The 25,871-nt window shown below is 40.2% G+C and overlaps 1 protein-coding gene across 1 annotated transcript in view; it reads right to left on the bottom strand.

Moving 5' to 3' along the window:
- The window catches only part of si:dkey-215k6.1 (transmembrane protein 132C), a 283,845-nt gene extending 261,344 nt beyond the window's left edge, over positions 1–22,501 (bottom strand). The window contains exon 1 of the mRNA XM_055011657.1: positions 21,609–22,501. Coding sequence (XP_054867632.1) covers positions 21,609–21,690 — 82 coding nt within the window. The 5' untranslated portion in view covers positions 21,691–22,501. The remainder of the gene's footprint in view (positions 1–21,608) is intronic.
- Positions 22,502–25,871: the final 3,370 nt, after the last annotated feature.

Raw genomic sequence — 25,871 nt, 5'->3', positions numbered from 1 at the left:
ACCACTGTGCAGATAGTGATTATTCTGTGTCAAACAGGTCTCCCAATTTAGCGTCTTGATCACTCCGTTGGCATTTATTTGCCCATTTCAGCTGATGGATGCTCAGTAATTTTATCCCTTACAGAGTCTAGTGTAGTCTGTAGATGTCACCTTACCCATATTACAAAAACTCATTGAGATACTTGAAGTTTCACAACTCAAGCACACATTTCTACACACCACAATGTCAAGTTGAAATCTTGGAATTATTCAGCCACAAATATCAAACTGAAATCCAATTCCGAAGAAGGATAATGATACACAAAACCCTTCCCTGCAAGTTGATAGGATTGGTTCCTTAGGTTTGTTACTAATGAAACGCCAGAAATCTGAATCCGTGTTTTTGAGACTGTCATTGGTCTGTTGTGGTTTCAAGTTGGAAATGCTCATGCATGTCATTAACTTCTTACTTTGCTAATATTTCTTTCAGCACATTTTTAAAAAGCACCACATGGACATGCTAACAAGGTAAAAAAAAAATGATTTTCACCAAAGGGGGTCTTTAAAACTACAAATTACTCAAACTAGACTCCTTAGATTATGTTCAAACACCAACCTGAAAGCAGTTCCTTGCATTTCGCTCCACTATCAGTCACAACAACCACTTGCACAACTTTGATCTCAAACTACTTAAACAACTCAAATGGCTGTTTAACTGAATACAAATACAATACATAGCTGTTTAGCTGGATTGACAGTGATGCAAAGGTCACCGCAAATCATTTCCATCATTTCTATTGAATCGGTTGTGCACTGCATGGAACCATTTGCACCTGTTCTAAGACTTTCTCCAACTTGTCCCATGTAAATGTTGTGATATAATCTTTACTGTCAGTGTAAAAAATTACCACTTTCATATAAGACAAAGGACAAAACAAGTCATCATCTAAGGATGTTGTCATCCTTCCTGTGAATTATTTGATAAACTGATGAAATGTGAAATAATATCTGGCAATAACATCTGCAGTCTTTGGGATTAGTATTTTTAGTATGCATAGGCTGCCACTGTTTTCACACTCCAGTTTCTTCTTCATCACTCCCCACTTCTCAGATTTTTATACAATACTGATGACTGTGTAGTTTAAAAGACTATTTCTTCTCACATCAAATAGCAACAGAAGAAAAAAAAATAGTGAGAAGTTTTCAGTTATTCTTGTGGACAGGGCTTAAACACAGCAGTAGTTCAGCAGGCATGTGGTAAAAACTGGAAGCCTGACAATTGCTTTTTGTGTGATCAGTCATAGTCACTATTTGAAAACTGCATTTACGCACAATTTGAAAATAAATGATGTTGTTGATGGGGCTGGAATCCAAAGAGGAGCTTCATTATAAATGAACTCCTCATGAGTCCCCAAAAACTCCACAGCCATCTGTCAACAGAGGGGGGAAAACTTTTCTCCCATTCATCAGCCGGACGAGCGGATGGATAGAGGGATGAAAGTTGTGTCATCCCTGGCCAAGCCTTTCTCCATCCGCCCTCCAACCCCCTACGCAGAGATCTCAGCAGCAGCCACTGGCAACACTCGCCCAAGGTCACAGGGACAAAGTCAGGGGTTGAGGAAGAGGAGAGGAAGCCAGAGAGAGTGTGTGTGCTGGTGGAAGAGAGTAGACTGTGCAATGGGAGGTGTGTTCATAATAGCATGTTTGTGTTGTGAGGGGTTTAAGATAAGGTATAAAAGCGAGTGTGTTCATGTGACTGTGTTTGTACAAAGCGCAGAGGGACATGTAATAACTTCTACAACTCCTGCAGCTCTGTGTCTGTGTTTGCATGTGCTGGGAGAGAATGTGACATAAAGATGGCTGCTGACTGTGCCACAGCTCAGCAGGCTGGGCAACATGATGATAACTAATCGCCTCTGAACCACTGCACTAATGAGCCAAACACAAACATAGACACACTGAGCAGCTCGCACACATGCACACTTATCGTATGATCTTAAACACCGTGGTCCTCAAAAGTGCTTTATTCTCCGACCCGCTGGAAATCGACTGGAGAGTTACACAAAACGCAACCAAAACACAGGGTGCATTCCAACATCCACTCTGTCATACTACACTGCAAGCCAGGAGAAGATTTAGTATCTCCCAGTGATTAAAAAAAAAAAAAAAAAAAACTACGACGTCCTACTGCATCATGCATGCTTTCCTGGTCATTCTGACCCACAATCCTCTGCACATTTACATCACATATGTCACAGCATCTCGCAAGAGTATGAACAAGCTTGAGCCACCGAGATTGGACAGATGATGACAGCTCATTTCACACTGCAACGGTTAAAGTTTAATTCGCAATATTGTGACAGAAACACACATGTGCACACTACATTAAACTGCATGCATTTTGTAAAGGTGTTGAAAAGAAAAAAATAGAATGCAGCGAATGGATCCTCTCAGCTAAGTCAAACAAGTGAAATTTTGGTGCACACGGGCAGATGGCACCACTCACAGAACATTATATACAGTATCTACGTTCACAGCAGACTACAGTGTGTGTGTGTGTGTGTGTGTGTGTGTGTGTGTGCATGTGTGTGTGTGTGTGTGTGTGTGTGTTGGCGATAGTGAGTGATCCATCAGGAACCCCGCAGCCATGCAGAGGTCAAACCCATCAACCCCGGAGACCGTTGCCAGGACAATACACACTTCAGCCAAGAACCAATCACAACAAGTCTTGCTACGCTCCGTAGCACACCATAGGTCATCCCCACACAGGACAGGATGGAGTTTAACACTGACTAAATTTCACTTCAAGCTCGTAACTGACAGCGCTGCATCAGTCCCTTACGTTAAATTGTATCGACATTCATTATTTGGTCACAGAAAAACTGCACCTTTGGGAAGCTGTGAACTCGAAGCAATTTCTTTGTGCAAGGTAGCTTTGTGTGTACTTTTGCACAAACGGATCATCACTAAATTGGCCAAAATTTAAATAACAAATTGGAAGCATCTACTCTTTTTCCCCCCTCTCTTTACCTTTCAACCACTCCTCTTGTGTTTGTCTAAATGGTTGCTACCATGACATCCAATGTAGCGTTTGAAACTTGTGTGACTCTTTGTTGTCATGCAGTCTCTTTTACCTTGGTGTTCTCTCACCCTTTTCTCCTTCCCCTCCTCTCTCTCTCCCTCCTTCCCCCTTTTCCTCCTCATTGCCTTTGGGTAAACATTTGTCAGTGTAACGCGAGTGTCTCAGGTAAAGATATGCAGATTAACTCTAACTCGTTTGCATAACGAGCTCTTATTTGCCAGTCTAATTACGGTGGCATGCCGAGGCCGTCCCAGAGCTGCCCTCAGGGTTCATTAGTGGGGTTCGTTAAGAGGTCTGTTAACTGGCAGCTAATCGCTTCCTCCCTCTTTAACAAATAGTGGAGTCTGAAAGTCCTGAAAAGACTCCCACTAAGCACACAGCGATTGTTGGTCTTTAAAAGAAGACACACAGATTCGGTGAGCTTGCACACTCGTACAAACACACAAACGTCCTTCCCGACACACACACACTTTCTCAGTACTCAAGAGACAAAAGAGATTGTCGATTTATTGAAGACTTTTCCTTTACACACTACAAATTTGTTCAAGAAAAAGAGAAAACACACACTATGCAAAGGGACTTCCAATATGGTAATCCATGTTGCTAAAAGAGAAAAAACACACACACACACACACACACACACACACACACACACACACACACACACACACACACACACACACACAAAAGCTGCCAGAAGGTCAACAAGGCCTTAATAGTAGACGATGGCTGTCAATGTATTGAAGAAATTCTTTACCACACAACACACACATTCACAAAGCTGCATTATTTGCTCACCAATGACTTCAGTCAAGACATTCAATCACTTCCTTTCTTGATGAATAGATGAGACCTAAAGGCCACATTTCAACGTGAAAGCAAACTGTGGGGAAGTAGTTTCTCGGGTCAAAAGGTATTTCTTTATTCAAATAATCTAATTTTCAACACAAGGCTAAACATGCTGTACAGTACGACAAATCCACACTAAATATTTAGTGACGTGGGTTATTCTTTATAAATGCTGCTTTCAGTAGCAGTATTTAGAACACAGTTCGGTCCAGGAAACTAAGATAAATGTGTTATAATTACTTCATTTGACCTTTAATAAAAATTCATGCTGTTCACATTTAACTAAATCTTTGCAATATCTCTGCATGTAAGCCAGATCTTTATGTTAAACATTATATAATTAGAAACATGGTATTTATTTATCTTGCTGACAACTCTATTCTGTTCCACAGGGAGTGTTCAGAGTGCTGTAGCACTCCAACCCAGCTTTCTAAGAGAAGCAGAAATTTCCAGGAAAAGTTCAAGGAAAGGTTACCTATTCAAAGTTTCCAATGTGATATTTCTATATTAGAATGCAAGCCAATAAAAAAAAAGAATTTTTCCTTATTATTTCATTTTGTTAACCCTAAAATACAAACCTGCATGCTACACATTGCACTGTAAAAAGCCATAAAGTTTTAACATTTTTTGCTTTTATTTACCAATTTATTCCACATTTTTGAAATACATCAAAAATATGTTTTAAAATTGCAGAAACTGAATGTGACTTTACATGTCTAATGAAAACACTGTAAATAAGTACAAACTTTTCATTTTTCTAAATACAATTGTTTACATAAAAATACTGTAAAAAACACAGTTTTTATTTCACCAAAAATATTATTTTTATATATATTATCATATAATATAATCCTAACAAAAATATTAGCCTTTATTTACAGTGTAGATTTCTGTACCTCTATTTTGAAACAACAAACATATTGTAATGAAAATATAATGCTGCAGAGAATGTGATCTTTTGTTAATCCAGGCAAGTCTCAAAGCAACTCAAATTCATACTGAATGTGTCAAAAACTATCAAAATGCACAGCGACAGTATCTGCTTGCTTTCTTACTATATTCGAGGCTGCAATATAATATCTGTTCTTACTGACCCTGAACACAATCAGCACTGAGGTAGGAAAAGATCACAGTCTTAGATTAAAGTTGAAAAAGTTTATGTAATTCGAGTAGAAAAGAAAAGCTTTCTTTTTTTTTTTTGCAGAGACAGAACTAATAGAAAAAGGCCAAATTTGTGGTTCAAGTTTTCTCCACAGAGTCTGAACGAGACACTTTATGAGACTCTGTTGTAATCACTGAGTATCGTCCCTTTCAGTGAGTCAGTGTCTGCATTCACCAGTCTGTCACTCTGATCTACAACAGATGCAGCTTTAGTTGTTCATTTCTTAAGCTCAGTCTGATGCCAAATTACACTGAAAGGCCACTGTCATTTCCATGCTGCTTTTTTCAGCTACATCTCTGTCTTTTTTTACTCCGCCAAGGAACGGCGGAGTTATGCGATGATTGGCATATGTTTGTGTCAGTCTGTCTGTGTGAAATATTACTCAAAAACTGACTAACAGATTTGGATGAAATTTTCAGGGAAGGTCAGAAACGACACAAGGACCAAGCGATTAGATTTTGGCAGTGATGCAGCTTATAATCTGGATCCACGGATTTGTTAAAGATTTCCCGTTGTCAGATATAGCAGCCAGCACAGTGTCGCTGTAACCATGATGTGAACACTGTGTCAGTTACCTGCTGATGATCACATAACTGTGATCCTACTATAAATTGACTGTGATTTATCTGTTGGAAATCATACAAAGAACAGCTGATTAAGCTGTGGGCTGTTTCTGAGTCCCATCAATTCCTGCATATTTAGGTCACGCAATGCAGCAAACCCCAGCCAGACACGTTAAGTTCAGCCGTCAGCCTTATTTTGAACACAAATTCATCTTTCTGTCCTTCACTCATTTCTTCTCCATCAGAGCTTGTCTCCATTCCAGCTGCTTCTAAGTTCAGACACATCCTTTGCTAGACAGCAACAGCTGGAACTGTTTTCTTTCATCTTTATGTGAATTTTCGGACTTTTCAGCAGCGTCTTCATTATTTCAAGAAACTGCTTCTTAGATAAACACTTCCTGTGCCGCCGGAATGGTGACAAAATAAAAGCCTGCAACATCAAAAATACGTCTTCAAAATAAAAGCATGGAGGGAGTGGTTATTTTAACACTAGCAAAACAAAGGCTTGCCAAAAGTGATGAACTGATCAACAGAACTTTGTAAGAGTAAAATACATGCAATTCGGTATTCATACATAACATGCACATGCATAACACATCCTTACACCGTCTCCTTTGACAGGCTGAGCGCAGCTGAGTTGAGCATGTTAAACATTATGTAGATGGAGTCCTGAAGCCAGTGGGAGCTTTGTAAATAGTGGAAATCTCCACTGTAATGCTGGCCTTCAGGCAAAGTGCGCACCGACTGAAATGTTAAATGTCTTGCTGTCCCCAACGTGCACACCCCACTTTTTTCCATCCATCAAACATCCCTCCTTCATGCACCTTTGTTTTCCGAATCTGTTTATCTCATCCTTTTTGCCATTCTTCCTCTCATGGACTGTAATTTGTTCGTTACCAGCCCTTTCCCTCTGCCTCCTTCACCTTATTTTTTTCTGTTTTGCTCTCCTTCTCATCTCATTCCAATCTTCCCCTCTTTCCTCCGCCACCCAAAGTCTCATTTCACACTGCTACTTTTTCATCCTCTTTTCATCTCTCCCTCTCACTCTCTCTGTCTCTTCATCCTATTTTTTTCCACAGTGCCCAGATTGTTGCCTGGTCGGGCCTTTTAATGTCTCCCCCTGCTTCTCTCTCCTCTTAACCACTTCTATTCCTCTCTCTCTCTCTCTCTGTCTCTCTCTCTGTCTCTCTCTCTGTCTCTCTCTCTGTCTCTCTCTCTGTCTCTCTCTCTCTCTCTCTCTCTCTCTCTCTCACTCTCTCATTCTCAGACTGCAGCTAAAGCCATCAAGTGTTTGCAGCAGCTCTGAGCCAACAAGTCCAGGCTTCTGAACTTCATATGTACAAGCACAAATCAAGAACAAATTAAAAACACCTGTATATCTACGCAAACTTATTTTCAGTCGTGTGCTCCAAACACACACATCCAGCTCATTACAAAGTGTATCACCATCCAAAGAGCAGCTCAGTGCGCCTCTCATAGCAACAGTAAAGTTCTCTGAGCCAAAAGGAATTGAAGAGGGAAGGTTATAGATACAAACACACACAGACACACACGCCAAAAACCTTTTCAGGTCGATGATGATGTCATTCCTTGTTTAATTCTATCTTTGGATCCTGTTGTGCCTCACTGGCACCTCCTTCGCACCTCTTTATTGCACTCTCAGTTTGTTTTGCCAGGATGACAAAGGCTTCTAACTTTGGCAAAGTCTGGAAGTTCCAAGCCCTTAATGCCAAAACCATGGTTAACATGGTTTGAAAGACATGTTCTCCTTGTAAAATTGTCAAAATTATCAGAGCCATAAACTGCACAAAGAGAAAGAATCTTCCAATTTCTGTCAAGCCTTGAATTCCATCCTCATCGGATCAGAGAAAATTTATCAAATCAAGTATGTAGTGTCTCCATTTTTGATTTCTCCTTTATTGGCATAACCTGTAAACACTTGGGGAAATGTTGACTCCAGGTTGTTGTTTTTTTGTGTGTGTTTTACTAGTGAATTAATCAAGGAAATTCAGCTTTTTTCCCTTTTTTTTACAGTAGTGTATGGCACTATAATTCTGTCATACTGCACAGAAAACATTTCTGAGTTGTGTTTATGTAGTTGTGCTGTTTACATAAAGGTGCATGACTTTAAATTGCAGTGAGAAATGAGCTTATAGTGAGTAAAAAAAACTGATATGAGCCAAAAAAAACTCCTAGAAACTGCTCAGAGTTCAGAGAGTGAATATGTCTGACTATGTGCAGTCGATATGCTCTTCCAAAGTTAAAGCATCTTCATGTTTTGATGTTCTGTTAAGCGCTGATGATGACCTGAGGGGCAAAATTATGCAAACAGCATAAGGTCTGCATCAGTATTTTTTATCATATGCTTTACATATAATAAATAACACAACTTTGATTGTCCTTGATTAAGTCACGACTTTGTCTTTGAATCGTCCCCAGCTGTAACAATTTGACAAGCACTAAACTTTACATTGTGATGAACAGACAACTACTGAGCACCAGCCCAGGTCAGTCAGACACACAGTTGTCAGACAGTTTAAGGCATGTTTGTGTTTTTCTGGCATTTAGTTTTCAGATACCGCAGAGCAGCAATAGTCTGACTTCCTGTGTATGTGTTATTTTTCTCTGAGTGACTTTTTATCGTTTACATCATTTCTGAAAGAGTCTCACATCGGCCTGAATGGAGGTTTATTTTAAATGACTGGTCATCTCCCTACTTTGTTTATTTTTCCTCCAGTGGATTCAATCAGGAAATGAGCTCCTGGCACAGTATAAAGGCAAAAATTTTTACATTCCATTCTAAGCCCAGAGCTGACAAGACAGATTACAAGGATACAAAGCACTGAAACCCAAAGAAAAATAAATAAATCATTCATTCATTGGATATAACTGGGGAACTGAATAAATTAAAGATTCATTTTCCATTTCTTTACTGTGAATATTTACAGACAAAGAAGTCAAAATAGTGCATTTTCAAATTTCACGAAGATGGCTGTTTTAAAAAGTGAAATAAGTTGACTTTGCTACTGCTACCCTTCAGGTAGTACAGATGGTGACTGGGTTTTGCAGTTTGCAATGACATTTTTGAAGTTATAGTTGCCTTAAAAAAATTAGACTGGGATGTTACATATACAGATTGTTAGTTTATAAAGTCAGAAAGGAGTAGAGAAAATGGAGCTGTGGTGTATTATGTGCATTCTTGATTCACTTTCTTTACATTCTTGCGTGTTCTTCTTGTTCTCCCAAGAAGAGAATTAACTGATTCTGAAAGTGTCAGTAATGTATTCATTACCAATGCTTTTGTTGCAAAATAATTAATCCATATTTTTATACATATATGTTTGATATGTATATGATCTGGGTCTAAAAAAGGAAAATGCACATATTTGATCTCCATTTAATCAAAACTGCCTAAACCCAACTACGGAGAGAAGTCAGGATGGAAACCAGTCTCTGATATGAGAGGCAAGTGCTATGTAACCACACTCTGATAACTCACAAATATAGATATTGTTATTTATGTATATTTAACACAACTAGTAGAAATAGGCCTGTCTCCCCAACGGTATGTTTATATGCAACTTAACTGCATTCTCAATTATGTTTTGAAACATTATCATTGTCTCTTTTTTTGCATTGTAAACTAATGCTGATCCTATTTAGCCAATAAATCATGTACTAGATGAGACAAACTTATCACCAGGAAACCCAGAAAATGGTGGAGTAGCTTCAAATATGTTGTGAAAAGACGGAATTTAATCCAAAGGATTATGGATATTTTCTAAAACCTAACCATGTATTTTTGGTGCCTAAGCGTAACCAAACCACAAGTAAAACTAAAAATGAGGTCTCCTGGGTGAATAGCTCGTGCTAGATTTTTACCACCACCACTCCTCCAATTTCACAACATGGATTTCGTTATTCTAGGAGAATAGGAGATTTTTTTTTTTTTTTTTTAAATAAGTTGGACTGCAGTTTAGCTATATAGGAATGCAATTTCTAACAGGTGTAACAGGGTTGATGGGAACACAATTTCTAGGAGACATTCCATTGATTTGTGGTACTTTGCTGATAACATGGTTTGTGAATTTGGTGTTATTCATTGCACCCTGCACTATTTTACTATTTGGGTCCTACTTTTGGGTACCTTTTTCAACTAAAACTGCTGCCATGATTAGATGATTACAGTTTTCTATGCAGTTTTCCAGCATGAGATCAGGTTTAAGGAGGAAATCAGGCTGGCAAAACTATTGGAATCCCTCAACACCAAAAACTGAATGATATTTTCTCTTAGAGAAGCAGCCCAGGCCTAAGACTGCAATGGATTCGGTCCAACTTGGTGGATAATCAAGCATGGCACCAAAAATGGCTCGACAATCTTAATTTGTGTCCATGGCTTTAGATCACTAAACTAATCCCTCCACTTTAGATCCATGTTGGGCTGTTATAGTTTTGATCAAATGGCTTCTGGACTGAATATTTGATTAGGAAGAGCAAACGAGAACAAGGAAACACTGGCTGTGAGATCTCATCAGGGCATTTCTGTAGCTATCCTGGTTTTTTGCTCCACAACTTTTCTGAACACAGTAATCCTGAATATCACTGCTTCTATCTGATTCAGGGAAAAGTTATCTACTACCAACACAACATACTGCACATGGTCTCGAGTGCAGAAACACACAGTTAAAGACGAGGCTTTTTGGTCTTTCTATCTCCCAAGGACAAGAGGAAAACGATAGACATTCTAATTGATTTCTGTGTGCGTCTAAAGTGAATGTCGCGCTCCACTAACACAATGCTCTGGCTTTCTCGCTTCTTTTTCTTTTCTTTTTTTTGTCCGCGTGTGGTTTCAGGTTTGAAATCAATTTGGCTTAGATGAAAATTTTCAATTTCATTAGCTTGATCAAATGGAGCACTGCTAACAGGCGGCGGTAATAGAAAATCATTTAGGCCAAGCAGCTCACACACTCTCAAAGGACTGGTTAAGAGCTGCTCAGAGAGGGAGAGATAGAGTTGGAGAGGAAGGGAGGATGGAGACAGGAGAGAAAAAAAGAGGGTGACACATGGGAAAATATTGACAGGATACAGGGAGAGGAAAAATAAGGAGGGAAAAAAAATATGAAAAAAGATGAGGGGGGAAAGAAATAGGGAGATGGTGTCTAAAACATGATAGCAGGAAATGGAGTGAGAAAGATAAGGTGGAGAGAAAAGGACAGAAAATGCAGTGTAAGAGGGAAAGTAGAAAAAGAAGAATGTGACAAAAGGAGAAGAGAAATCTGAGATAGGTGCAGAAAGAGACAGAAAGGCCCAGAAAGATAAAGTGTTAGAGTGATTGATGACCGTATGGAAATGATTAAATGCGCAAAAATGTCAGCACAAAGCCCCGATAAGAAACAGAAGGCGAAAAAAAATGGGAAAAGAGCAACGAAGAAATGTGACGCTTCCTCTTGTGTGTCTGCTAAGTACTGGCCCATTAAACCCCTATTATGGCTTTTCAGATGTTTGTCAGAAAAATAATGTTGTGATGAAAGAACATAAATAAACTATTAGCCATCAAAAGACTCAGCAAAGGCAGCAGACCGCCAGCTAAATATTACCACTGTGATGAGGAAAAACAAATTGGAAATCTGTCTGGGATTAATACAGGAGAGGGAGGCAGAGGCAAAGAAGAAATCTTTAAAAAAAGAACTGAGAGAATGCTCGAAGAACGAATGATGGATTAACTGATTGGAAAGTAGAAGGAAATAAAAAGAAAAACTAGGCCAAACGTTTGGACTAATGCTTGTGTTTAGGCAATATTTACCGTTTCCAAACCCTGCTTCTTTGATAAATGGAAAAAGGGGATTGAGAGAAAATCACCAAGTATTTTAAGAGTACTAAAAACAATAGCCAGCCTTGTATTATTTTTTTTAAATGGATGCATTTTAGCTTAGTTTTTCAGTTAATTATTTTTTTTTGTTTGGTTTTGGACCAATTGCACGGCAAAAACAGATATGTAGGTTGCAGTTTATATGCAAAAAGTTATTTGCTTTCAGTTTGTTTTTCATGAAAAGGGAGCAATATGAATAAAATCCTCCCTCACAATATATATGCAATTTCACATCAATTAGTATCACAATAGTAGCAAAGTTTCTGCAAAAATCGACTGAAAATGGCTTGTGGATGTAATAAAAATGTATGCCTTGTCATGTTCAACATATCAAACATTTAAAAAACAAGAAGAAAGAGATAACACCACATAAATGGTATAGCAAAATGTCTGATTTTACAAAATTAACATCATCTATGATAATGCATATGTACTGTCATTGCATCTGATGTGTGAGCAAAATTCAAGTAGATGTATCAGGTGAAAATGGAAATATTTTACACAAATGTTTTAGATATGCTATATATGAAAAGCAACAGGATTTTTTAAAAAATCATCTGAGCTGTGGGTACACAGGAGTTTGTGTTGTAGGATTGTATACAAAAGATAGAATGTATTGATTTCTGGACAACTGTTTTGAACATTCAAGTTTGAAATTTCATGATGTTGGTCTTCTGAAACCAGATGAAACAAGCGATTGATGGAAATGACAAAGAACTAAAGGACACGACACATGACGATACATAAGCTATCTGTCCATCGCCCAAACCATACCCTGCTTTATCATCTATATTACCCTAAAAGGGACCATCATTTACAAAATGAACATCATGTTCTAATCAAAAGATCTTCAAACTAGCAATTGAGACCATAAACTGATTAACAAACTGTTTATTTAGGTATTAAATCAAGGGACAAGTACAGTCATTTTCTCATAGACGTCTATACAATATGACCTCTTTCTGGAACAAGAGGAGTCGCCCCCTGCTGGCTGTGAGAAGGAACGCCATTTTTAGACACTTCACTTTTCAGATGTTAAGGTTACGTCCGAGTTTTATATCCAGTCTATGGGATATATGTAGTATCTATATCCAGTACCCGGTATGTTTATATCTCTGCTCAGTAAATCTGTGATTTCAATTCATAAATTCAAAACCTGTACTGTCCAGCCACTCATACTCAATATAGTTCCACTTCCATATTTCACATCTTTAAACACACACACACACATTACCACACATCATACCAACAAATTACATTCAATCAAAATTCAATGAGAGAAATGAAAGCTAATGTTAATCCATTGTTCGTTTCCTCTGAGTCTTTGTGTCACGGTGATAATGATCAGCCAGTCTCTCACACACATGTGCACACGCTCACACATACACGGAGTGCAGCTAATCAGCCAAGTGAAGCTAATGCAGGGGGAAATGTGTTGCTGATTAGCTCAACCTTAAACCCCAAGACATGACTTCCAGACCCACCCTAGCTGCTGCACACACACACACACACACACACACACACACACACACACACACACACACACACACACACACACACACACACACACACACACACACATACACACGCACACATACGGGCGTGCACGCACAAAATTAGTCCAGCTATTCATTCTAATCTGAGGGAAAATGACTTGCTCATTAGCAAGACCCTTAAACCTCTCGACAGGCCTTTGAAACCCATGCCGTCTCATGGTCACAGAGCATACACAGAAGTGCTGGCTCGCGCAGACACAGGCTTGCGCTGAAGAAGTAGGACTATTCACAACTATTCCGACTAATCAGTTGACTTTCAGCTTGTAGATTCTGTTAATAGCAAAAAAAAATATGTAAACAGCAGAGCAGAATATACTAATGAGGACAAAATGTCCAGTGTTGAAATTATGGATCAGACATCTAAAGCTAGCAAAAAGTGCAAAAAAACATAAGTGAAACAGGTGAATAACAAAGAGTGAAGATGTAGAATATTAGTGCAGAAACTTCAAAATACAGAAGAAACACCCAGTTTCACTGTACCTTCCTTAAATGGACCCTCCATGATAAGATTCTCCCTTTATCTCAGTGGTCACACTAAACTTCAACTTTTACCCAAATCCTGAGTTGGACTTTAAAGGCCAGAGTGTTTTTTAACCAGCATCTAAACACTCCTGATGTTGGGATTAAGGGGTCTGAAAATGGCAGTTTGCCAATGGCAAGACCTTTCTGTCTTTCTTTCACTTTTGTTTCATTTTTACAAAACTTCTTCCATCACTTTTGTCTCTGAAAACGACCATCCAAAACTCTGCTGTTTTGTATGAGTGATTGCACTAAAACCATCAGGGCCAGGTCAAGCTGGAAAATATCCAGTTTGGACCAAATGTTGTCCAACAACACTGGAAGGCTAAAAGTGCTTATAACTGTTCCAAACGCTGAAAGCAGGAGTGAAAATGTGGCCGTCACATTGCAGACGGAGGCGAGGCCGGTATCATTTAAATATGGGGAAAGCAGCTGTTTTTTCAGACAGCCTCTTCTGGAAGGGTTTCACTGTTTTGTATTTGGTTGTCAACTGGCAGAAAAAGTTGTGTAAACAAGAACAGAGAGCGTAACCTTGGCTCTTCTCTCAGTACTGCACAGCTGGCCAGTCACTGAATTAAGTTGGAGAAGTGGTTGGATACAGACCAACTTGATCTAAAATCAGAAAGTTGTGTTGAGAAGAAAGTTTCAGAAACTATTCAACCATCCAACAAGAACTTCTGGTGAAGCAAAGTGCAGAAAAGATGGAGTTCCGGAAATAGTGGGACACACCACAAGATTTCACAGGCATATAAGGTGTGATCGCAAATTTTTAAGATTGTGCTCGTAAAAATCAAAGACCTGATTTAAACTTGGCCACCACTCCTATATCGTCCTTATAGAGCGATACAGCACTTACAAGTAAGCTCCCCGTAACACTCCCTGGAAGTCCTATCATGCAAACATGTCAAGGATCATCTGCAACAAGCACTGAATCGCTGAAACTGTGTCAAAATGGCAACACTTCAGCTTGAATTGCATTTCAGGGAAGAGGACACCGGGAGCCAAATCTAGTGAATGGGACAGGTGGGGAGCAACAATTGTGCTGGTTTGGCCAAAAAATCTGCATATGATCACCGCACTGTGACCAGGGACACGGCACCACAGCTCCAGTCATTTACTCTAAATATCCCCCCTCAGACACCTCAGAACGTTTTAGTAGAACTTTGCCTTGACAAGTCAGTCCGGGGGGACTAATTCCTGGTGCACAACCATGTGAACACTGCAGAAAATGAGCATGCTCCCGGTATGCTCCTGACTTGATGTACCTTGTTTGGTTTTGTTGCTGTGAAAATGGTTGTTTCTTCTCTTAGTGGTAGCCGCAGACCCACCTCTCGTCACCAGTGATGAGCTGCTGACTGACACAGAATTCGATGGTTTCCTCTGTGCAGCAGCTTGGAGTCAAATGAGAAATCGCACATGCGCACCTACCAGTGGTCACAAAAGCATGCCTTACACAGATCCTGCTGCTGACAGTCACATGGCATCCTGACTCACAACAGTTAGTTCTTGCACATGTCGCAACTGTAAAGCACTATGAACAGTCCCAGGATTTCTCAGCCACGCCTCATAAACCTTGACATATCACACAACCTACTTTGTTTCACGCAAATTCTACGTTCAATTCTAACTTAATGAGTATTACTGGCCACACATAATAAAACTTCCACTGTCTAAAAGTCCACAAATCACTATAAATCTCATGGACTTATGAAACACAAAAGCAGGTTTGAAGACCCCCTCCTCACTCCATTAAGGATTATATGATTAAAAATGAGCCAGAACTCTGGTCTTCATCAGTCTCAGTGTCTAACAACATTTATTGCTCATTCACATTCATATATTAGCAAAACGAACAGTCATTTCTGCTGCTGACTCTTAATTATACTCAGGCTCCAAAGGACTTGTAATGCCTCCAAAGATAAAGAGCAGACCTGAATATACGACGAAAGAGATTAACCTGTGGGCTTTCTAATGTTATAGAATTGTCTAGACACTAATAATAGAAATGTAAATGTACATGGGAATGAATGAAATGTTAAGTGAGCTAAGAATTCCCCCCAAGCAATGACATCATACACTAAGTAGCATTCCGAGCATTATTGTTCCCTTTTCAATAGTAATAATAATAATGTTGTGAGTTACTGTGGAAATAGGACATTATTATTGACTTCATATTCAAGGCCCTTATACTTAGGCAGCAATATTGTGATATATAATTACACTCTAGCTCTCTAACAACACATTCTTCTGCTGCATCTGCCATATGTACATCAGTGAGAGGAGAAACAAAAATCCGCCTTAATGTTTGTATGCCAGGTCCATGTGCATGAGTGTGTCTGTCAGTGTAAATATATCCACTCCTCCAGCAAACAGTATCCTCCAAGATGAGTTTACTGATATAGAAGAAGTGACAGAGGATGAATACACTCTCAAGGGAAGATAAAATCTCACTCTGCCTTTATGTGACCGTCTTCAATCTCTCCGTCTCTGTCGCTTCCTCTTCCTCTGAGTGATGACAAGAAGTGTTGGTCGCCGTATGACGATGAGTGCCAATTCTGCTCCTTATCATCGGCTTTTTATTAAACACTCTACATTTTTGGGTGGTTTTTGTGTGTCTGAGGATGCAAACAGTCTTTAGACCGATCGAGCAGCAAACTAATGCTTTCCATTGAGGCTTTTATGCTAAATAAATGGCAATAAAATAGAGTTCCACATGGGAAACGGCAATAGATGTAAGCTTAAAGAACGCTGTATATGTGTGTATGCTTAAACTGCTGGTGTTTTCTTTTCACGCTGGAAAAATGACAAGATGAACTACCCTCAAACCTGCCAGCTGGCACAAATCTATTGTTTTAGTGTGCTGTTGGACATTATTGGCTCACTGAAATGGAAAATATATTCACAACTGATAAAGGCTGGAAAAAAAAATTGTTGTGACACCGCTCTGCTGACAACTCAGGACGCAAAACAATGAATAAATAAAACCTTGGAAAGCACATTGACGGGTTATGTGCAATGCTTTACGTCTATTTTTTTCAAGATTATTGTTGGTTTCTATTAGTTTTCACAAAAAGTCACTTAATTCCTGTATGCCGGCTGTCAAAAAAAGTAAAACAAAGCTTGACAAAAGCTGCAACAATCAATCAATTAGTTGTCAATTTTTAAATGAATCAGAAAAAAGCTAGCTTGAGCAATTTTTTATGAAATAAAAGTCAAAAATACTATGATTCCAGCAATTAAATTGTGAATATTTTCTGGCATCTTTACTCCTCTGTAACGGTAAACTGAATATCCATGTGTTGTGGGGAAAAAAATAAATTAAAGAGCCTTGTTTTGAGCTTTGGGAAACACTGACAGGAATTTTTCATTATTTTCTGAAATATTATAGACTAAAAAGCAAACTGATAAATCAAGAAAATAATCACCAGATTAATCAACAGTGAAACTAATCATCACCTGCAGTCCTGCCTGTGATATAGTGTAGATTGTCTGCACATTTTCAACATTCACATTTCTACACCTGCCCAATTTACCGACAGTCCTGCTACTAGTTTCCACAGAGAATTCATCCATGCAGCACTATGAATTGCTCCAACCTGCACTAAATCTGCTATACAAATAAAGTCCAATTGATTGGTTCAATAGTTTTCAAAGAGGGAGAGTTTTTCTCATCCACTTTCCCAACAGGTGACCTTGCATTCACACCAGAACATACAAGATACACAGAAATCAATACCGGAAAAAGTGAAACTTTCATGACTGGTGGACCAAAAGAAAAAAAAAAGAAAAAAAAACGAGGCACAAAGTGATGAGTGTCTCATGTCCATTCCTTCCACTACACCCACTTGTGGTTTTTCGGTGTCTCTGTGACCTTCTCTGCTGCACCTCTCGCTGCTCTGCCCTCTCACCGTCACCATGACAAAAAGCTTCTGTGAGTGTGTGCACATGTGTGAGAAACAGAAAGAAAAAGGCTCACAGTGAAGCGGTATGATTTTCTAACAACATGGTGTTTGGCTGCCTCACACACACTCACATCTCGCTCTTCCCTGCCCCCCTCCATCGCATCATCCTCCACTTGCATTCATGAGTAAATGTTACAAGTTCACATTTTCCATCTCTGAAAACGTCCCTCGTCCGATTTACAGTCCTCTCTCTTACTTGTTTTTCAGAGAATAAGCAGCCTCTGTGCGTTTGAATGTGCTGTATGCGTGTGTCTGCAAGTGTGTGCTTCAGTGAGTCAGTCAGTGAGTGAATGAAACCAACAATGAGACACAAAGAAAGCTGGAAGGAGAGAGAGAGGGAGAGCAGCATATAGAAAGGACAGGGTGAGAGACTACCACTGTGTGTGGGTGTATGTGTCAGTGATTTTGTGTCAGTAATTATTAATGCTCTGTATTGCATGAGTAATGGTGCATAGTGCTGACATTCTGCTACAGGTTAACAGTGGAGTGCAAAACGCACTCGAGCACACAGGCGGAGATGCACACAGGCCAACACATGCATTCAGGCCTTGACACATGAGGTCGACTCTCTGCCACATGCTTGTTCCAGAGACAGCTGAAAAGGTGCAGTTTGCTGTCATCTGGCAAAGTAAACACACACATTTAACATAGAAAGGTTTTTTTTTTTTTAAAGGGCAATCTCAGTGTTGAAATGAGCTACAGAAATTACTCAAATCCTCAGCCAATTAGAAGCAAGTATTTTCCCAGGACATGCTTTATTAGTATACATAATATACATTATAGTGTGCTTTATTAATACATACATTACTTGTAGATCCCTGAGCATACACACGTATTGACATTTGAGAATTTTAAAAGAGCCAGTAATTGTATACACCATTCCAGGAAACACTCACTTAATAAACTATTTTTCCTTACATAAGGAGCCCTTATTTCTTTTTCTTTAACAAACTCGAGAGAGGTTGACATTTTACAGCTGAAAAATAAACTTGCCAGTCCTCTCCCGTGAACAAACCGTACATCTGTATCTTTGGCATTTCTATATTGTGACTTGCGTATTCCGAATTGCACTGTCTGATACATTATGCCTGCAATAAATCAGTAAGAGCTGAAATGTCAAAGAGCTGATACAACATAGTCAAATTATAAGTGCATATGAAGTTTATGGAATTACATTTGCCACCACTGCAGGAAAAGTATGTAAAAGAAGAAAGGACCATATTTCAATAATTTACTGACCATTACAAATTGACGTTGGTATTAGAAGTGGATTTTCTTTTCTCAACTCAACCAAAACCTGGAGAACTTCAAAAAACCATACAACAATTTACACAGGCATTAATAACTTTTGCACCTGAATTGTCTGAACTGCAAATACCTCACATATTTGATCAGAGGACTGTCTATAGGGAATTCCTCGCAGCCTACCACAGATCTCCTGCTGAGATTACAGAACCCAGCTGTGACCTCCTGTGACTATTCAGCCTCTGAACCTTTAAGACCACACTAACAGTTTGCCTCTGAATAGGTGTCTTTCTGATGCCTGGCTTTTGAACAAACCTACAATGACATCCTGGAGACGACCTGGATGATGAAATAACGGAATGATGCAATTACATTGAAACTGAGTGACATGAAAATACAAAATGCCACTCAGGCTCACGAGAGTGACACAAATATGTGAAAGGGGGATAAAAAGTCCAATAAATGACTCCTTTATTAGAGCTGTTGTGACATGTGGTGCTTATAACCAACAAAAAAGGAGAAACAACTGAGTAGAAAAATGTTTTTAAAAGTGTTGTTTTCTGTGGTTTGGAGTCAAATATGGGGGTGGAAAATCCTTAAGTAGAGATGACAGCTACGGTATGACAGCACACAAATGCAGGTGACTAAGGGGCCTCTGTGACTAATGGAAAGCACAGACATACACCTACTGTAAATGCAGAAAGCAATGCACCAACAAATGAACACTTGCACTGAGGATGCACTTGCAGGATGTGCTGAATCTCTCACTGCACAACAGGAAAAGCGATAGAAAGAAGGGGAGATGGAGAAAGAGGATAGTTGGTGTTTTGGTTCTTTAAACAGCCTTAGGTGCCCATTGCACCATTAGAGCCAGAGTTCCCCAGTGTCCAATAAAACTGTTTAACCTCAGCCAAGTTGGAATGGACCGTCCCTGCATGGGGGTGTGTGAGAGAGAAAGAGACTGAGAGAAGAATTGGAAGAGAGAGCTACTACTGGCCATCCTCGTCACCAAGGGAGCTACTAAGCATGCAGTCAAAGAGCAATATGCACTGTCAGACACCAGGTACAGACAGTCCCTGGACAGGAGGAAACACTCACTATTTTGTATTTCATTCGAAAAAAAACAGCAGACAAGAGGGGAGAATGTTACAGGAGGGAGTGAGAGCGTGAATGTCTGGACGGTTTCAGCGTTTACTCAGACATTTGTTGCCGGCCACAGCTGTTTTCCGGCGCGTCACCCCGACTCTCCTTCTCCGTCGTGCGCCGCGACCACGAACCACCACCGCCGCGCTCTGGAGCGCACAACGCAGCGACTGTTAACTGCTCAGTGGGCCGTGAGTGATCGGGAGCTGATTAAAAAACACAGAGAGAGAGAAAGGCCCTGCAACCGCGCACACAGACAGGAGACACCCACGGGGGAATGTGATAGTAATGCCGAAGGGCTGCCATTTGTGTGGAAAACGGAGGCGTAACAAACGCGCTCGGAGCGCTTCAAAAGGCATCACCAAAATATCCGTCAGCCTTCTTTATCTTATGCCGCTTCTTCGGGGTGTTTTCTTCTCTCCTTGGAGTAAGTGGGTGGCGGTGGTGTTACCCGACCTGAATTCTGAGTATCTCAGCCCTGTTTCATGCTCTTGATCAGGAATGTGAACAATCAACAATCTAATGTAGCTCAAATTAAAGTCGTATAACCGGTTAATCTGTGTTTTTATAATTCGTCAGATCATTATTGAAGCATTTTAAAGAATTCTCCAAAGAAGTCAAATCTTCTCTTAACCGGATAATGGAGAGATTTTGACCTCTGTCCTCTTTTTGAGCAGTTTTGAGCAAAACGACTGAGGCAGTTACGCGTCTTTTAGTCTCAGTTTACTGACACTCAAGTAAATTTTAAAAGGGGAAGCGACTGGACAGACGATCTTCCCTGGATTTAAAAAAAAAAAACATTAAGAAAATCCTTCAGATCGCCTCTTACAGGGGACACACGTCTCTAAACCTGACTCCAAAAGCGCATGTGGAGCTATATCTGAAAACACTCGTCTATCTTTTTTGTACTCATTTTAAAAATAAAAAGCGAACATTTGTGTGGGAAACACTCTGCCATCAACTCTCTGGTTCTCTTAAAGACCGCAGACTGGCACACGAGCAAGTCAGCCTCCGACTAGCCGGGGTTCGCGTGTCTCAGATGGCACCAGTTAGGACGCATCTGTCATTTGATGCTTCGGCTCAGTCGGTTGCTTATTATTCCACACGCATACACGCGGATACAGGGGGTGTCAAGGTGATTATTGGATATTCCATCCTTATTTGGATATGTTTTATGAAGTAAGAAACTTATTTCATTTCGATGTCCAGAGCAGAGTGTTGAAATGTTGGCAGAACCTCCGGTCGTTGATCACCACATGTCACAAGGAAGCTCTCCAAATTTAATGTCACTTCTTGTAACTTGGACCAGTCTGACACTTTGTAGTGATGAATGCTGCGTTTTGTTTTTCTTGCAGAATGGAGAACTAAGTTATGTTAAGGACCTTCTCTGTGACAGATCGGTTTCCAGCACCTCTCCAAAGCGCACCAACGCGCCAAATCAAACAAGGGACACATTTAAATACTAATAATTCATATAACGCAATGATATTCCAATGCACACTGCAAAAGTTGCCCATCTCTACCCAACATTTCTCCTTGCAAAGAGGATAAAACTGAGAAAAAAATGAGTTAAAAAGGAGAGTGAGTGGATGTGGTGTTCCGGATTTCCAGCCCACAACAATAAAACGCCAACATCCAAAGCTGGCAACAAGTTTTTCGCCTGCACTTGCATCTCTTACCTTTCCACAGGAAAAGAAGAAGCAGCGTCTTCCAGAAGAGACGTTCCACCGGCGCCCCTCCTCTTCTCCAGACCAGCTCCATCCCTCTAGTCGGTTAAAATAAAAACACCTCCGGGACTGTTCACAAAACGGACTAAAAAATGGATCTTTTAATTGTTTATCTCTTTCCTTTTTCTCCCCTCACAGACAGATCACTATCGCATCCGTGCCATCAATAACCTCATTTCGACCAAACTGCGCTCCTGCTGCGCTTGACCGAAGACGCCGCGCAGATGAGGTTTTGGAGTAAACTATAAATCCTTTCTGGAGTCAGTAATAGAAAAAAAAGAAGAAGAAACCCCCGAATGGGCAATTCCGGTGCAGGCTGGTTTCTTTTTTTTTTTTTTTTTTTTTAAATCCTCTCTTCTCCTAACAGAACTCTCTGCCGTGTCTCTCCTTGAAGCCAAAACCGATGAATGAACCCGTTTTCCCGTTTTTCTCCAACCGGTGCGCTCCGCTGCGTTATTTATCCAAACGGGACGGATAAAGCCGAGGAAGCCTCACTGTCTCTGTCTTTTTCCTCTTTCCAAAGTTGAAACAAATCATCTGTGTCACAAGAACTTCTCTCTCCATCCACAAAGGGATTAAAAAGTCCACTTCATGCGCGATTTGGAGACGGGGGAAAAAGCCAACAAAACTCTGTCACTTAAGGCGCGAGTGTTTAATAAAATCCAAAATTCCTGCTCGACCCGGCAGCAGCTCCGCGTCCGCTCTCCTTTTTTTTTCCCTTCTTATCCTCCCCTCTCTAGTCTATCTCCGACTGTCCTCCTCTTTGCTGTTTCGGCGTGTCTGAGCTCAACTTGAGAGTCTGTGTACACTCGTCCGCGGGATGGAGGGAGGAGGAGAGGTGAGGACAGAAGAGGAGGTCTGACGCCTCCACCAGCCGGCAGAGGAGGAGGAGGAGGAGGAGGAGGAAGAGGAGGAGGGCCAGAGGAGGGTGAGGGTGCGGGATGAGGGGCGGGATTTGGGGGATTTGAGTGGCATTTAAGCAACCAATGGAGCGTATAGGACTTTATTTAGATATTTCTCTCCTTTTTTTTTTTTTTATAGCTTTAAGATTTCTTCAGGGCCTGTTTGTTTCACTTTTGATTAGGCTCATTACTCATTATTGAGGAACAGAAACAAACAGAGCCTAAAGAAATAACTCATATATATATATATATATATATATATATATATATATATATATATATATATATATATATATTTAAAATAAACCACTAAAATGCGCACAAAAAAGAGGCAATAGCTAGAAAACAAAAACACCATATATCATTCCAGGGAACAGGGTAAGGGAATGTTGCAGTTTTCCAGAGCTTCAGATAAAAAAAAAAGTTTAAACTAAGAATATATCCCATAAGAAGAGGCCTACTTCTTCTCTGTGCTGCTGGTGTCGGCAGCGCGTGTGCGTGCGCGTCCACGTGTTGTTTATCCTTTCAAAGCCTCTTTCTGCATTATTCATACAAAGACACACGCTACACCTGTTCTCTCTGTAATCGATAGATGCCAACTTGGCACGGGCACGCGCTCACACGCACACGCACATACACATATATATATATATATATACAGTGATGTGTGACAGCTTGTACAAATGTGATCCACCAAGCACCTTGTAATAAAGCTCATTCACTTTGTATCGATGGGACCTGCATGCATGTGTGTGCGTTTCTGTGTCTTTATGTGTGTTTGTGCGCGTGTGTTGGGGGGGTGCTTTAACCAATCAGAAGAGAGAGGGAACATTAAGGTCTTCTTTAAGTCCGAGACCATATTTCATAAGGCAGCACGCCTGCTTCCCTTTGTCAGCTAAATGTGTAAAAGCTAAAGATATGACATTGTGACTTATTGAATTGCAAATCAGCCGAGGGATGGGAGGATTTCCGGAGATGGAGATACGTGAGCATCTCTGCCTCCCTCCCCGTCTGTCTGTCTTTCTAACCAGATCCAAAGCCCTCTAAGGCTAAAGAAGGAGTACCAGCCCCCCCTAGTGTCACATTTAAAGAAGAGACCACCATGTGATGTGTATGGCCATCCACACATCCCTCTATACATGCGCCTTCATTTGTCTTTAATTAGCAGTAATGTGAATGCCATTGAAAACTGGATTGTATCTTTGATGAATGCCACATTATTCTTCTGTCAATCCTCAGAATTTTCTGTGATTCAACCATGTGAACTGCACACTGCCTCCTTCTCTCTTTTCCTTCTTGTTTTTTTTTCTGACTTCTCACCAAAACACATTTTTCTGGCCTCCCCCAGTCACAACTGCTTCTAAGCAACCAGCCATCCGTCCACGTTATGGAGCAGAACCAAATCAGTGCATTTTAAAATATTATTCTAATTTTGCTCAATGACTTCTCCCCTCATGCCAGCCAGCAGTATTCCCTGTGACTTAAGCTTGAAAGATCTTTTTTAACTGCACTATTCCTCTTGGGGAGCTGCAGCTGAAGCAAGGCATTAGTTCAGCAAGCATGCAGTTAAAAAAAAAAAAAAAAAAAAAGTAATATTTGTACAAATGCAGTGTCTGTATACCAAAGAGGCCCCACTGGAAAATTGAATCAGAAAGAATTTTGGATGATTCTCTATGGTGAAAAAAGTAAAGCATTACTCAGAGCATAGACTTAACTTGTACAAATATTGAAAGCTGACTTGTTCTGAGCATTTTAAGCTATATGACCCCCCTTCACCCCCCAAAACCTAAAAAAATGCAACCCCTTCACTGAAATCATAAATAAATTGAGCAATTTGATAGCAAAGTATTATTCCTCCCTCCCACTTTAATGTTATTTCGCTTGTCACTCTCAGAGGAAGCCCAGAGGGAGCAAATATTCATTATATCACAAAAAGGAGTTCATTCATCACAAAGATTGTGTTGTCACTTTGGAGTGTAACTCCATGTATATGACCTGCAATAGAAGTAGGCCACAAATGAGGAAGAATATGCTTTTAAAAGCTGGTTCTCAGTATCCATAGCTGCTGTGCATATCCAATGAAAAGCTGACCACAGACACTGACCTGTTCTACTTTCTGTCAGGATGAGTCCCATGCAGCCAAATTCCTTAATTATAGAAGCCCCACTTTTTACAGTGTGCTCTCTGGTCTTTTCACTTTGTCTCCATTCCCAAGAGGAACTATTCAGAAGTGTTGCTCTCATTTTAAAGCCTGTTTAAAGGCGTGTTGACAGGTGGAATAGCAGCTGAATTCATATAGCTTAAAAGTTGTTGCAAGAAGAGAAGAGAAAGTCTAGCTGCATATATGTCAGTACTGCAGTACACCATTATTATTCTGGGCAGTTAATCATTAAATTCAGAGATATGGGAGAGTAGAAGGCACACTTCCGTTGGTGCTTAAACCTAAGTAAAAGAACCAAGAACTCAGTGTTTTACTTTTCAAAATCAACAACTTGCCGTCCTCAGGATGTGCAGATGCCGATTTATAAAATTAAAAATCTGAAGTGTTGTCAGCATAATTCTCCTCCTTCTTTTAAATTCACGAGCAGTAATTCATTCAAAATAGCATCCAAGTTATTCACAGCCAGACATCTTTGGTGATTTATGATTTCTTTTAAATCCTCATTACTGCAAAATGATTGCAAACATTGAGAGAGATTAGACAGCAGGTTTGACTACGGACAGCAGCAAGGAAGAAAAGATGGGATCTGGCTTAAAAACAAGGCAGACTAAGGGAGAAAAACAACGTTTTACTTCTCAAATTCCCCCGACATCACAACAAGTTGCTGTCAGGCTGCTGCTCTGCTGTACCCACCCTCAGGTGATGGTGGTCATGTCTGCTCTGTCTCAGTTTCTCGCCGCTCGGATCAGCACAAGTTTAACCTCTTTGGAGCTTAAAGCGAGTAACTGCAGAAATGTTCGTTTTTTTGACAACAGAAGGGGTCGAACCCGGAGGGGCCCTGAACCAGAAAGATTGAGAACCATCTTTCTACATCACTGACTCACAAACCTTTCCAAAAAACACAACCCGGATTTGATAGAATTGTCTGCCCTGCTCCAAGAAGAGTTTAAAAGCAGCAGATGCTCTTTTTCAGCAAAGCTTTGCTTCACAATCACATGTGGGATCTGCCAGGACACACATGCCAGAAGTCGGGATTGTACAGACGCAGAAGATCTACCAGGAGACTTGGGCTCAGTTAAACTTTAATCTCAGTCATATTATGTAGTGACCCACCAGAAGCAGGTCTGCAAAGTGTAGTGTGAAAGATTGAGC

Source organism: Amphiprion ocellaris, chromosome 6, assembly GCF_022539595.1.
Source record: "Amphiprion ocellaris isolate individual 3 ecotype Okinawa chromosome 6, ASM2253959v1, whole genome shotgun sequence".
Classification (NCBI taxonomy): domain Eukaryota; kingdom Metazoa; phylum Chordata; class Actinopteri; family Pomacentridae; genus Amphiprion; species Amphiprion ocellaris.
This window is presented reverse-complemented; position numbering and strand designations above follow the sequence as displayed.